The 13,976-nt window shown below is 34.6% G+C and overlaps 2 protein-coding genes across 2 annotated transcripts; both read left to right on the top strand.

The window, feature by feature from the left end:
* The first annotated feature begins 548 nt into the window (after positions 1 to 548).
* LOC131854622 (23 kDa integral membrane protein-like) lies at positions 549 to 5,516 on the top strand. Its single transcript, XM_059205749.1, has 6 exons — positions 549 to 620; positions 1,300 to 1,488; positions 2,425 to 2,604; positions 3,437 to 3,570; positions 3,921 to 4,026; positions 5,433 to 5,516. The coding sequence occupies exons 1-6, from the start codon at positions 549 to 551 to the stop codon at positions 5,514 to 5,516; spliced, it is 765 nt and encodes a 254-aa protein (XP_059061732.1).
* Positions 5,517 to 8,724: 3,208 nt separating this feature from the next.
* On the top strand, positions 8,725 to 13,371 carry LOC131854612 (23 kDa integral membrane protein-like). The gene is made up of 5 exons (XM_059205737.1): positions 8,725 to 8,787; positions 9,422 to 9,607; positions 10,796 to 10,969; positions 11,937 to 12,176; positions 12,609 to 13,371. Exons 1-5 carry the CDS (start codon positions 8,725 to 8,727, stop codon positions 12,702 to 12,704), a joined length of 759 nt encoding a protein of 252 aa, XP_059061720.1. The 3' UTR covers positions 12,705 to 13,371.
* Positions 13,372 to 13,976: the final 605 nt, after the last annotated feature.

Here is a 13,976-nt window from a genome sequence, read left to right as displayed (position 1 = left end):
GAAAATAATTGTATTTATTAGGCCGATTGTCATTCCTGGTCAAATAAACAACATTATAGAATAGTTAGCACTGCCAGTATGGCAACTGAACCTAAAAATCTATGCAAATAATTATAGTGTTAAATTGCTAATAAAAATAAAGTGCATACTAAAATTGTTTTGTTTTAAGTGACGAATTTATTAAATGAATTTGTCTAACCATTGAATTGCAAATTAAATATATGTATAAATCTAAAAGAGTGTTGCATTAAAAACAATTTTCTCCTCTTTATTTATTGAAAGCTAAGGAAAAACGCACATGCAGTTTTAAATATTCATATTATCGATTCCTTTATAACTACACCTGTTTTTACTTTGTACACGTGATTGCTTTATAAATTATGGACACAACACATGTAAATTCCCATTACAATTAAGTACATGAATATAGTCCTATATGACACTTCATTCAATGTCATAGTTTGGTCCCTACTGGAAGAACTATTGATACAGTTTAATACAAACATAGCTAATATAGTGAATGAACACATATTTGTTTTGAAATAACCATGGTGAACTGGCTGCGAATTAGTGCGGGTTGTGCTAAAACTATTCTATTGATATTAAATGGATTGGTTATAGTAAGTACAGCCGTTTCGATGTTAACAATTAATAAATAGTGAAGCAATCATAAAACTGTATACTCTACTTAATTCAAACCAATAAATTTTGATCAAAATTAATCTGTTATTGTAAAATCAATTTCACCTATTTGTGTCGTTATAGTAGTTCGCTTTGCATACTCTATCAATTTAAAATCTTTTTATACAAAAAATAAACTAAATTAGGTAAATTTTAGTATATAAAGAAGATTTCTCTTTATACCAAAATTTATCTAAATTAGATAAATTTTAGTACATAAAGAAAATTTTAAATGATATGGTATTACATTAAGACCCTCCCTCATTATTCCAGCCTGGAAGACGACCACTGCTGGACATAGGCCTCTCCCAAAGTTCTACACGACGATCGGTTTTTGCGCTGCTCGAATCCAATGCCTTCCAGCGATTTTGGCTTATTATTATGTCATATTTATTCTCCAGTATTTTTAACCAAACTAAGAATTCGGAATAGCTCCCTATTAGAATTAATAAATCTGATATTATTTAGTCTCTATGGAGAGTATAAAGCCGGGGCTTTTTATGACTATCTACATCAGCGACTGCACTCAACTATGTAAGGGGTAGCCTTACATAGTTGAGCGTAGAATAGAATAGAATTTTATTTACTCGTTTTGTAACTGAACTTAAATTACTACAGTTGGTGGCACTAAGCGTCTTCGGGTTCGCCGTAGTTGACACCAGGGTGCTAAAGCAGTATGGTGATGAGTACGCAGCAGGCACCTATGCTGGTGATGTGGTTGTCATCGTGGGAAGTCTTCTACTTGTTACCATAGCCGTGTTTGGATGCGTCGGCGTACTGAGGAATAATGTTAAGGTGCTTTATTTGGTAAGTAATGGAATAGAATAGAACATTTTATATTCCCATAGATTTTAAGTTTACATGATTATTATTGTTATTTATACCACGTAAATGGCAAACAAGCATACGGGCCATCTGATGGTAAACGCTTACCGTAGCCTATGAAACACCAAAGGTGTCACATGCGTTGGCAACTCTTAAGAAACCTTAATTTTCCCTTCTTGCAAGTTCTTCGGCAGTTAGTTTATTCCACAATCAATACACTTAGTATTATATGATTATTTAGGTTCTTTTTATTCAAAACTAGCAGATTTTTTTCTATGTATATTATGTATGTATTTACAAGAAGAATATATCTAAGTATTTATTTCAGTTTCTAGTACCCATAACACAGGCTCTGCTTAGCTTGGGACAAGATTGTGCAGTGTGCATTGTTCAGGGATATTACTACTTCATTATGTAATCAAATCAAAATATGTTTATTCATGTAGGTCTATTACAAACTCTTTGCATATGTTAAATCTACCGTCACTTTGGAATGCTTTCGAGTTGAGAAGAACTGACAAGTAACTCAGCTCGTATTCTTTTTCAATATTGTTTACGATAATACAGATTCATTTTGAAAGTCAAACGTGTGAGAATAGAGTAATCAGTGTTCCTAATCCGAACAGACCAGTCCCTACAAGTAGCACTCGTTCACAAGTACTACGGATGAGCCAGCCATCATTACCCACAACCATATTAGATTGCATTGACTCGGTCCATCACGTCGCCACAAGTTTGAACTTTATAGCGAGCATGACTGTTTCAAGTTACTCCACTACGTCATTTGTAGTATTTATAGCATGGGCTGTAACAATCACAGTTTTAATGATATTAACTTCCTCAAAATTACACCTACTTCGATAAAATATGAGCTGTTGTTTTTGAATGACATAAACATTTTTCATTTTTTTGTTTCAGTACGTTGGACTATTGTTAATTGTAATGATATTGGAGTTAATGATTACAATATTCGTGGCCATACAACGGTACGGGCTAGAGTTCAGAGTGACCGAGTACATCAGGGAAGATTTCTATCGCAATGTGACGATCGATGAGAAGGCGTTACATGAGAAACATTGGGATAAGCTGCAGACTACAGTCAGTATTATAAACATAATAAAATATTCACGACTATTATCCCAAACAGTAAGAGGCAGTATCAACTAAATAGTTACAAACATGCAATGCATAAACAAAGCAAATACGGAAAACCAATTTTCGTCTTTTTTTGTTGTTTATTCGAGTGAATTTTCTAACATCAGTTTCTATCTCAATAAAGAGAAAAAGAAAGTATAACAATGCCCTAATTTTAGAACTACTAGTAGTTGTCCAATGGTCGGAATTCATCCATAATTAATTTAAATTATGAGTTTGAACACTATTAAGGTTCTATTATCAAAGATTTCTATACTCACAGATTTCATCTATTCCCAATTTGACCACAAACTTTAACAATAAACAAAAGAGTAGGTATGCTTGTTTGTCAAATACATGGCAGTGCACGTAATGTTTCTATTCCTGACTTAATGTATTTTTTATGCATATTTTTAAATAATTATTAGCATTCTGCACTTCTTCTCGATATAAACTACAAGTATACGAAATTACGTACTCCTCGGTCCGCGGCACTTTGCTTAAAAAGGGGTACAAAATTTTTGTTTCACGTATTAATATATAGATAACTAGTTGGGACCGCGTTATTCTCGCGTGAAATTTATAGCCTGTGTGTTATTCTAGTGTCTAAGATATATAACTGTAAAGTTTCATCAAAATCCATTCAGTAGTTTTTGCGTGAAATAAGAAAAAACCTCTACCCATCCATCCATCCAAACATACTCACAAAGTTTCGCATTTAGCAATTGCCTTACCTATGTTAGTAAAAAGATATAGGACTACCTCTTGTGCGTGTAATCTGTTCCACTCATTTTAGTATGAATGCTGTGGCCTCAACGGTCCTGAGGATTATGAAGCGACCAAGCAGCCCATCAGTATGTCGTGCTGTCCACGCGCATACCGCGCCAGGAATGCTTATGCTCAAGAACAACTTTACAAGGCGTGCCTTGTGTAAGTATATACACATATCTATGTTTGACGGTCTCGGCGGTCTAGCAGTTTAGCACGCAACTTTACTTCCGATGGTCGCGGGTTCGATTCCTCGCACAGTACATAATTTGTATTTGTAATGCCCAGACCTATTCAAGCAACATGCTCATGAATACTACCGTGCAAGGAAGAGAACCCGCGATCATAAGAAGTAAGGCGGTATGCTAAACAACTGGACTAGCGAGACGTGAATTAGGTAGATAGATTATTATGTGCGTATTCCTAAAAAGTTTTAAACCTCTAATTATATTGTGGGTACCTTATAAGTAGAATTGGATAACTATGTTCTATATGATGAAATTTTCTAACAGTTCCGCCAGCTACTATAGTGATGGTTGTGAAGATGAGATCTTAGGCATGTTGAGATCAGATGCTGAATGGTTGCTGGGCGCCGCTGTACTGAGCATTTGGTTTGAGGTAACCTTTACTATTAAATATTTTTTAAGACGACGCGATAAACAATTTTTTCAAAATCGAGTTCCGCAAACTTCATACACCCCGACATATTTACGTGTTGGCTTGGTCGACTCGAACTCGCTAACTCTGGCCATACCACGTTACATTACGACTCGCATCCGAGTCTCTATGTAATATGGTACAATGTTCTAAATTCGATACTTAACAGCGTCAGTAGTCTACCGGTTAAGCACACCGCTTTACTTCCGATTGTCGCGGGTTCGATTCCTCGCGGTGCAAATGTTTTGTATTCACGAGTATGATTGTATCGGTCTGGGTGTTTTATATGTATATTATGTATGTATTTACAAAAAAAGTTATCTACATATTTATATCAGTTATTTACAACACAAGTTCTGCTTACCGTGGGACTAGATGGCGCTGTAATTAATTGTCTAGGGTTATTTATTTATTAGAGAAAAGAAAATTAAAAATAAGAGAAAACACCGAGTTGCTAGACTATTTTTTACTTTTTTATAGCATAGGGGAGAAACAAGCTTACGGCTTACCTAATGGTATTTGACTACCGCCGCCTATAAGTACCTGCAATACCAAGGGAATTGCAAGTGCGTTGACGACTTTTTAAGAAGGAATAAGGTCTTTTGTTGGAGGTGTCTACCGTTTGTATCGTGGGAGGAATTGAACCCTCGACCATCTCAAGTAAAGCACTGTTATAAACCGGTAGACCACTTTCCTCGATTTAAAGCGACAGTAATAATGTATTAAACGCCGCTGGCGTAGATAGTATTAAATCTTACTAATATTATAAATACATAACTCTGCCTATCAAGGGGGCAAGGGGATTGTTAGTAATGGGAACTAGTAATCCCCATTGCTGGCAATGTACCATGTTAGGTCGACCTCCACGCGGTTCCTCCTGGAAACCATCGTGATAAATTCCTAGTGAATTTGTCCTAACTGACCTGACCTCATATTCATATTATCATCTTTCACTGGTGCCCCGCGAGCGTAAACAGTTCGCGCAGGCGGGTGCACCATTTCATTATCATCCATAAAAAAAACTCTGGCTATCTGTCGCGCGTTCACGCCAAAACTACTTAACCGATCTATACTAAATTTGGAACTCAGTCTAGACCGTGACAATTTGAAAGTAATATAAAAAGACATAGGCCACTTGTCAATGAGAATATTGAAAGAGCTAAACCCCTTTCACAACCCCTAAATAATAAGAAATCCTATAAAAGGTGACTATTCCACGCGTACGAAGTCGCAGGCACAGCTAGTATTAAACAAAACCACATAGTGTGACGACATTTAAATACATACATAGAAAGGTGCGCAGTATCGACCTGCCGTCATGAAGATGTACGTATCATGTAAAATTAATTATTATTGATCGTTTACAGGCAGCGGGCATGCTGTTAGCCATGTTCATTGCAAACCACACCAAGAACAGCGTCCAAGTGTACAGAGACACCGTCAAGTATTAATACCATTTCGTCCTTTATTATATTTTATTATTAAATTGTAAAGTTTCAACAATACAAGAATGAACAGATTTAAATCACTTTATACACACATTACTTTACGTTTTATATTTGTATTTTCATTTTCAACAATACAAGAATGAACAGATTTAAATCACTCATTACTTTAAGTTTTATATACTTCATAAATATTATGACTTGTCACTTTGTTATAAGTTAATTTTAATTATAGTCCCGGCAAATGTTGTTTATGTTCTTTACAAACCACACCAAGAACAATGTCGAAGTACATAGAGATACAGTCAAATATTAATACTAATTCTTTCTTCATTATATTTTGTTTTAATATTAAATTGTAAAATTAAATAAAATCTTTAGTTCAAATTTTTATGTACTTATATAATATTATGACTTGTCATAGATATCAGAGCAGAACAGACCCTACAAGCAGTACCCATTATTATAATGAGGATATTTTTTGCCTATAATGAATATATGTACATTAAAAAATGCTCATTAATTAAAAAAAAATCACCTACAGTACGTTACATTAATATCAAGTAACTTGAACTGTATTTCATTTTAAAATTGAAGATTATTTATTAATTATTATCTGCAATAATTGCACCCGAACGCATACGAACACACCCGAGCGCATACGAACGCGCTCGAGAGCATCCTATGCAAACCCATTATTTAATATTTCTTTGTAAGTTACCTAAATAATGTCATTCAATTTAAAACAGCATTGTAATGTAGCAAATAATGTATTTCTTTCTAGAGAAAGGAGTGGTGAAATATCACTCACTTTTCTTCTCTACACGAGCCTAATAGTTTGGCACTTGAACCTCGTATCTGTAGCTGTACTGTATATATCTTTTAATGAATAATTTAAAAAGGAACATTAAAAAACTTTCGTAACACACGGTCTTTATTTTTCATTACTTATTTCCCTACCTCTAGAGTTATGGGAGTGTTTGGAGAAACATGAAGCGTCTGGGAATTGGACCAGCTCCCTTTTTTTTTTTCGGATCACTCTAATGCTGTTGGCCGCAGCTGGCCTTTACAGCTTCACCGGATGTTAGGGGGCGAGTGCAGATGGCACTCCAAACCGCGGAAGGACTTATGGAACGGCTGAAGGCCAACTCCTGCCTGACGGATACGACTTCAGTCTGAGGGCACCACTAGGGGTTCGAACCTCGGCTCAGGCCGTCGTAATTTCGATCCCCGTTTGAATTGGACGGGGGATCGATCGGAGGGGCGCCGGTGTGGAGTGGACGGACGCGCGCAGGCGCCCGGTTGAATGCGGATATTGTGTGTTTGAGGTCGTCGTCTTCGCCGGCGAGGACGGTGTCGTGTGTGTGTGTAAAAGTGTGGTCGGGGTGGAACGAGTGGGCCCAGCAGGTAACCTCCCCACCTGCCGTTATGGGATCGTCGGGGTCAATGAGAACGTGCCTCGGGCGACGTTGTCCCGTATGTCGGATGCCCAGCTCCCCGAAGCCCTGGCTTACTACGTAGAAAGGGATTCCTTACCTCTAGCAATTATCGTAACCGTTAAGTCATTGCCTCATCTTAGACGTGCACCGGTTTGATTCCGCATAACGCATACATATATTCATGAGTATGTATATTTATACAGGTCTATGTGTATTATATTAATGTTATGAATTTATTTATGAAATGAAATATATATATGATTATATTATTCATTTATTATTATTATTAGAACAAAACATTTCCCTATAACGAATAAAAAAACAAGTCATTAATTAAATATGTAGGCATCAATTTAATTAATGTTTTAATATTTATTAATTACTCCACAAATTTATACATAAAATTTATGACTACAGCGTTTTGGAAATAGATCATTGATATGATGATACTATCATTTAGATAATCTGTATTGAAATGTATTTTTTTGATTGAGGAGATATGCAGGTCTACCTTGAAAAACCTTCATGGTACTTGGGATGAACCCACTGCTATCATGGTAGTCAGGGAATTTTTTATTTCGAGTTTTCGTTTTTTTTATACTATGATGGTGGTAAACAAGCATACGGCCCATCTGATGGTAAACGGTAAAAGTAAATGGTAACCGTAGCCTATGGACGCCTGAGACACCAGAGGTGTCACGTGCGCGTTGCCGAACCTTAAGAAACCTTAATATACCCTTCTTGAAAGTCAACATATATCAAAAGAAAAAAAAACACGTTTTTCCTTTGTTCTCGTAGTCACCAAGAAAAAACATAATAGTCATACCGTCTTATTTATGAAGTAGAATAAAGAAAGAGATGGGTGATATTCTTACCCTGTCACAGAACAAAGAAATGCATAAATTGTTTTGCGATATACTAATTATTACATTAGATATAGGTACAAAAGTATGTAGTTAACAACAAAGACAAAAGCCAGTCCCTGTAGTGTGGGTACGGAACATATGGATTCCCACGTTCTATATATTGCGATATGGTGACGAGTGAAGCGGACACTGCAGCGGAATTGAAATTAATTATACAATCGATTTGAAACAGAGAAAGGCATTGTATTTCGATAACAATCGATTGAAATTTACCGATTAGATATCTATTCGAATAAATTGTACACAATATATAATCGAGATATTTACCATGATATTATTATTTAAGGGCTCCCGATATTTCGACGGTCGATCCCCCGTACAATTCAGACGGAGACTGGCTCGAAACTTAATTACACGTGATTTAAGTATATAATAATGAAATGTTCCTACTTAATATTTGTCAATACACAAAATCAAGAGTTTGTATTTTGATATTACATTATTTTTAACAATATATTATCAGATTGGGAAAGAATATCAAAACATTAATAACCTCATATCCAAGGTATAAAAAAGAGCTTTAAAAAGTCGCTTTACAATCCTATAGAAACATTTAATATGTTCGTTGTACGTATTTTAAACAATAATTATTTTCAGATTCAGAAAGCTTGTTAACAGATCACTAATAATCCCATGTTAAAAATATGAAAAGCGGTTTAAAATCCGCTCCGCTCATCACTAAGTGATCACCACTAATAACTACCATCAGCGTTAAATGCAATGATCGATACAAGCGTACAAGCCTTCACTTCCGATGTCCACTGCCCCAGCACCGGACCTATCAAAAGCCTCTTTGTAAATTTTGTGACAAATTATATATTTTTGTGAGGAGACATTTTGTGAGGCAACATGAAACCCAGAAGTCTACGTTGTATGAAGTTCTTTCTCACGCTTTTTAATACAGTTTGTATTGTAAGTAATTTATAATTAATTTTACAAATCGATAGCTAACTTAGTAGTGCGTACTTATATATTATTCCAAGGCGTTATTGATTCTTTAATTCTTTTAGTTTCATATTGTAGTAGATAATTTATCGAATCATGTAATTTTCAATATTGGTGGTTAGATCGTAATTAATTATTATAATTGAAGTCTCAACATTACGTATTTATATATTGTATGTGATTTTTTTTTTGTTAAGGCCTAGTGTGTTTACTACTTTGTTTTACAAAAGTCACAGGTTCGAGTCTGGCGGGTAATAAAAACTTTCTGTTATATTTCTGACTGACGCTTCTGTTTTTTTAATTCATAATGATATGTGTTTTTTTTAATATTGTGATTCGAGCAGTTAGCTGATGCAATTAGCTTTTACAGCTTTACGAAACAAAAATTCTAGAAGCCGTAAATTTGGGAAAGTTAAATATAGCGTTCACCACAATGTCGTCAGTTAATATTTTTTTTATTTATTTTATTTAATTCAGGCCACATAGCCCAATTATAAATAACTTAAGTACACATTCAAATCTGACGATTAAGACTGACGACTGCAATCTGACACATTAACATTATTACAAGTATTCATACTTATTAATTGGTTTGTACCAGTTGTTCGGCTTGGTCCTGATGGGAATTTGCGTGATGAATCTGCGCGAGAAAAAGTTTCATCCTGAACAGTCGGCTGTATCTAAAGGAGTATTGGTATTCATTCTGACACTCGGCTTGTGTTTAGTGGTGTCAGCGGTGCTCGGCTGTATAGGAGCCTTGAGGGAACACGTCAAGATTCTATATGTGGTAAGTATTAGAAAGATTTAGCCTATTGCAATTCATTTATTTATTTAAACTTTAATGCACATAACTTTAAAGTACATATGACGGACTTAACACCATGCGGCATTATCTACCAGTCAACCATGGGTGGTGCAGAGAATAATTGTTGGCGGTGCAAATATAAGTAAATAATATATTGGACAATACATATACAAATATATACTAATAAATGGCTACATATATATACACATATAAAAACCATACGTAAATACATGTCTAATAATCTGACAATGAAAGAAATATCATGAACAGCTACAAATTATGGGAGAAAAAAATAATTAAAAAGCCTATGTTTCCAAAACTCAGCTACACGTATTGAATTTTCGTAGATTGTCGTATACGTCGTTGTCAAAAAGAATACATAGCAAGCTTAGTTCATATTTTAATTGTGATATATAGCAGTAACAGAACAGCAGGGTAAGAAGTCTTGGCACCTTAATCCTTAGGAATAGTAAAGTATGTATGGTGCCAGAGTTGTTACAAATTCATTTCGTTACGTCCGTGGTGATGTTCATATAATAATAATAATAATCTCAGGACAATTCACACAGCGCCATCTAGACCCAAGTTAACCTAGCTAAAGCTTGTGTTATGTGTACTAGATAACTGATACAAATACATAGATAATTGTTTTTTTCGGAAATACATAAATAATATACATAGAAACCACCCAGACCGATACAAACAATCATACTCATGAATACAAATGTTTGTGCCGTGCGAGGAATCGAACCCGCGACCATGGGACGTAAAGCGGTTACCGCTAGACAACCGAGGTCGTCATTTCAATATTCTTTTTCTTTTCAGTTGGATAAAAAATACATAGCGAATACATATTTTGCTTTTGACAAGTTATACTATTGCTTAAAACATTTTTATTCAATCAAATGATATGAAACTAAAATAACTTTATTTGTTTACACGCTTATGACAAGTCAAACCAACCGTTAGTTCGGTATGCTTTCAAGCTATAAAGAACTATCAAGAAAGTGGGCTCTTATTCTTTTCATTTGAGCTTGTATATAAATAAATTAAATTAGTATGACAGTTGTGACATATATGCATATGCTAATGAATTTTTTTCAGAGTCATCATTTAGTTAGCAGCCGTAACCGTATTTATTTGAAGGAAACTTTTATATCTTTTTCACAGCACGCCAGTTTCTTCATATTCCTGGTGTCAGTAGAAGTAGTGGTGAGTGTGGGGGGAGCAATCCTCAGTGCATGGGTGGGAGGGAGCAGCGAACTTCGGCTTCAATTCTACAAGAATACTACAGTTGATGACGACTTTAATAACAAGGCGTTTTGGGATAAATTACAATCTGAGGTTAGTCTAAGTCTTTTAGTTGGTCAAGAATGAGAACTAAACGTAATCGCTTCATCTCGCACCAGAATCACCTATATATCTAAAGCTTGGTGTGCTCAGTAGAGTGAGACGGTATTTCACTGCCGCCCATCGCTTGCAATTATACAAGGCGCAGATCCGGCACCAGCTACTTCCATTTGACCGCATTCAGAACCGAGCAGCCAGAATCATTGGTAATCAACGTCTATGTGACAGACTCGACCCATTGGCTTTGCTGCGTGATATTGCATCTCTGTGCATTTTCTACCGCATATATCACTGGGAGTGTTCTGAGGAATTGTTCGGATTAATACCAGCTGCTGAGTTTCACCACCGTACCACCCGCCAGAAACTGAAATACCATCCTGATCATCTGGATGAATGGCGGTCTTCCACAGTGCGGTTTTCTAGAAACTTTTTGCCTCGCACAACCACATTGTGGAATCGAGATACGATATTGAAACCTTCCAGAAAAGAGCTTATTCCTTTTTAAAAGGCCGACAACGTACTTGCAATTCCCCTGGTGTTGCGGGTGCTCATGGGCGGCGGTAATCACTTACCATCAGGTGAGCCGCATGCTCGTTTGTCCCCTATGTTATAAAAAAAAATCTTGTGAACCAATTGTCAGTTCTAAACCTGTAATAATAAGAATTTTTATTCATAATTAAAAAACTCTACCATTAAAAGAAGATCAATATTGTTATTATTGTTACAACTCTACCAGATGCAGTCTAATCACTTTTCTGCCCATCATAAGGTTCCCTGGAAAAGATCACTGATTTAGCGATAAGGTCACCCATTGTCACCTCTTTGTTTTGTTGTTTTATATATAAATGTGTATGTAACTATATTTTCTGTGTGAGGAATAATAAAGAGTTTCATTCACTCACTAATCCGGGCGTAGCAGTTAGATATTAGGGTTTTGATCGTTGAAATGTTCTGTATCCAGAATCATTGCTGTGGCGTGGATGGACCTCAAGACTACAGCATCCTCCGCCGAGATATTCCACCGTCATGCTGCGCCCGAGCTCACCCACTCCGGGAAGGCGGAGCCAGGAAGCATCTTCATGCCACCTGCTTATCTGAGCGTACCTATTACATGAAAGGTTGCGAAGAATCTCTGAGGCAGAAGAAGGCTTTGAAGGGAAACATATTCATATCTACCGGCGTGGTTTTTGCATTATTAGAGGTTTGTTAGAAATCCATTATTTGTAAGTTTCATAATATTTAATATATATGGACGACCTTGGTGGTCTAATAAATTGTCCATGTACTCTAGATGTAGATCTGTTTGTTGAAATTTTGCCGAATTCTTTATGTCAAAAAATAACACGCGAAGGGTGAAATAAGGATGATATATGAGAAGAAAAATTGTGCAGACCAAGTTACAGGTAACAAGTAGTTGTCTACAATTTACTGGAAACTTCTTGGAGAAATATTAAGTACGGTATTAGTGTATATAATAGTTAAGTTAGTTGCTTGCAAATAATAAGTGTTTGGTAATGCAGAAATATGTGTTATATTTAAAAACAATGATTCTGCATTTCTCTGCGGTACCAATCATTGATTTTAATTAATTATACTGTAATTTTATAATAATATGATTGATTAATTATTACAGATACTCTGCATTGTGCTAGCTTTTTGGATGACCAGAACAATACGAGCGGAGCGTCGCAAGTTGCAGCAAAATTTGCAAGCACATTTTGAAAGTTAAAATTTATACAATTCAAACATTTTTTGATATAGTTCGAAATTTTATTCCAATAATCTTATTTATTTTGACTGACTGCCGTAATCGAAAGTACTAAATCAAGAAATCTAAATTTTAGAATATAGAATTAATTGATTTTAAAAAATTACAAATTATTACAAACGCCTGCAAAAACTATTAGATATTAAAGTAACTTATACAAAATTATTAGAATTCTGGATAATTTATTTCTTTTGTAATAATATAAAACAGTCACTATTTTTGTCTGTCTGTTTTTCCGCTTACTTCTAGATCACGCAACGGATACCGATATGGTGTCATTTCAAGTATTTCTGAAGATTTATATTTAATAAATGCACAGTTTATTATCTACGTCACATTGTACACTCATGCGAAGCAAGGATGGTTTGCTAGTATGTTAATTATATATTTAAGATAATTAGGTACAGCCACGCGGATTAAAAATATAAAAACATCTAAAACATATGCTTACAAAATTGATAGAGATATAAATTATAAAACTGCAAGACTTTTTCAATAAAACTAACATAATATATTATAACGAAGCACAGATTATAATAACAAAATATTGACTTAATTATCACAGAGTAAGTATTAAGTATCTATTAGTTTTAAAATTACGTTACGATCTCATTAATAATTTAAAACACGTGTAATATTAACGTTTAAATTATAAGTAATTATTATGATAAGTATTATTATTCAAAATAAATGTTTTTTTATTTATATTATACATAATTATGTAAACGTTTAGACCAAAGACCGTAAAAGACTTACACCAAATATGAGACCATTCTTCTTTAGACTTACTGTGTAGTTCGTCCAAATTAAATAAATCCAAAGTTCTAGTTCTACAAAAAAAATATATTTGGATATGTTTTTGCATTTAATTATATTAATATTAAATATTAATTATATTATATATACTTCTTTATTATAGTTGTATTAAGTAGAAAATCTTGAGATTTCAAAGGCTAATATTGTGATATGCTTGATCTCTTTTGATACGAAATACAGCTGTGGCTATAACGCCAAAGGGACCATTTGATGTAATTGCACAAAACGCTTTAAATATTTACTCGTACATGAGCTAGCTGTCTTTTTATCATTAATAATTCTTAAATTTGTCGTTTACTTTAAATAAGTAGGTTAATTAATTTAATTAATTAATTGTTGTATTTCATTTTTTATATTTTTTTTAATTGCTTCGAGCGTAATCTATTTAGTGCTTATTTTTTCATTCGTTCAAGTGTG

The sequence above is a fragment of the Achroia grisella genome, unplaced genomic scaffold (assembly GCF_030625045.1).
Source record: "Achroia grisella isolate CSIRO2021 unplaced genomic scaffold, CSIRO_AGI_Agris_v1 utg1241, whole genome shotgun sequence".
Lineage (NCBI taxonomy): Eukaryota > Metazoa > Arthropoda > Insecta > Lepidoptera > Pyralidae > Achroia > Achroia grisella.
Note: the sequence above shows the minus strand (reverse complement) of the source record. Positions and strands in the feature narration are given on the sequence as shown.

Coding starts and splice junctions, on each gene's coding strand:
- LOC131854622 (XM_059205749.1), top strand. CDS start 549: ATGGTGAACTGGCTGCGAATTAGTGCGGGTTGTGCTAAAACTATTCTA. Junction 621..1,299: donor TATTAAATGGATTGGTTATA/GTAAGTACAGCC, acceptor AAATTACTACAG/TTGGTGGCACTAAGCGTCTT. Junction 3,571..3,920: donor CTTTACAAGGCGTGCCTTGT/GTAAGTATATAC, acceptor ATTTTCTAACAG/TTCCGCCAGCTACTATAGTG.
- LOC131854612 (XM_059205737.1), top strand. CDS start 8,725: ATGAAACCCAGAAGTCTACGTTGTATGAAGTTCTTTCTCACGCTTTTT. Junction 8,788..9,421: donor TTTTTAATACAGTTTGTATT/GTAAGTAATTTA, acceptor GGTTTGTACCAG/TTGTTCGGCTTGGTCCTGAT. Junction 12,177..12,608: donor TGGTTTTTGCATTATTAGAG/GTTTGTTAGAAA, acceptor TAATTATTACAG/ATACTCTGCATTGTGCTAGC.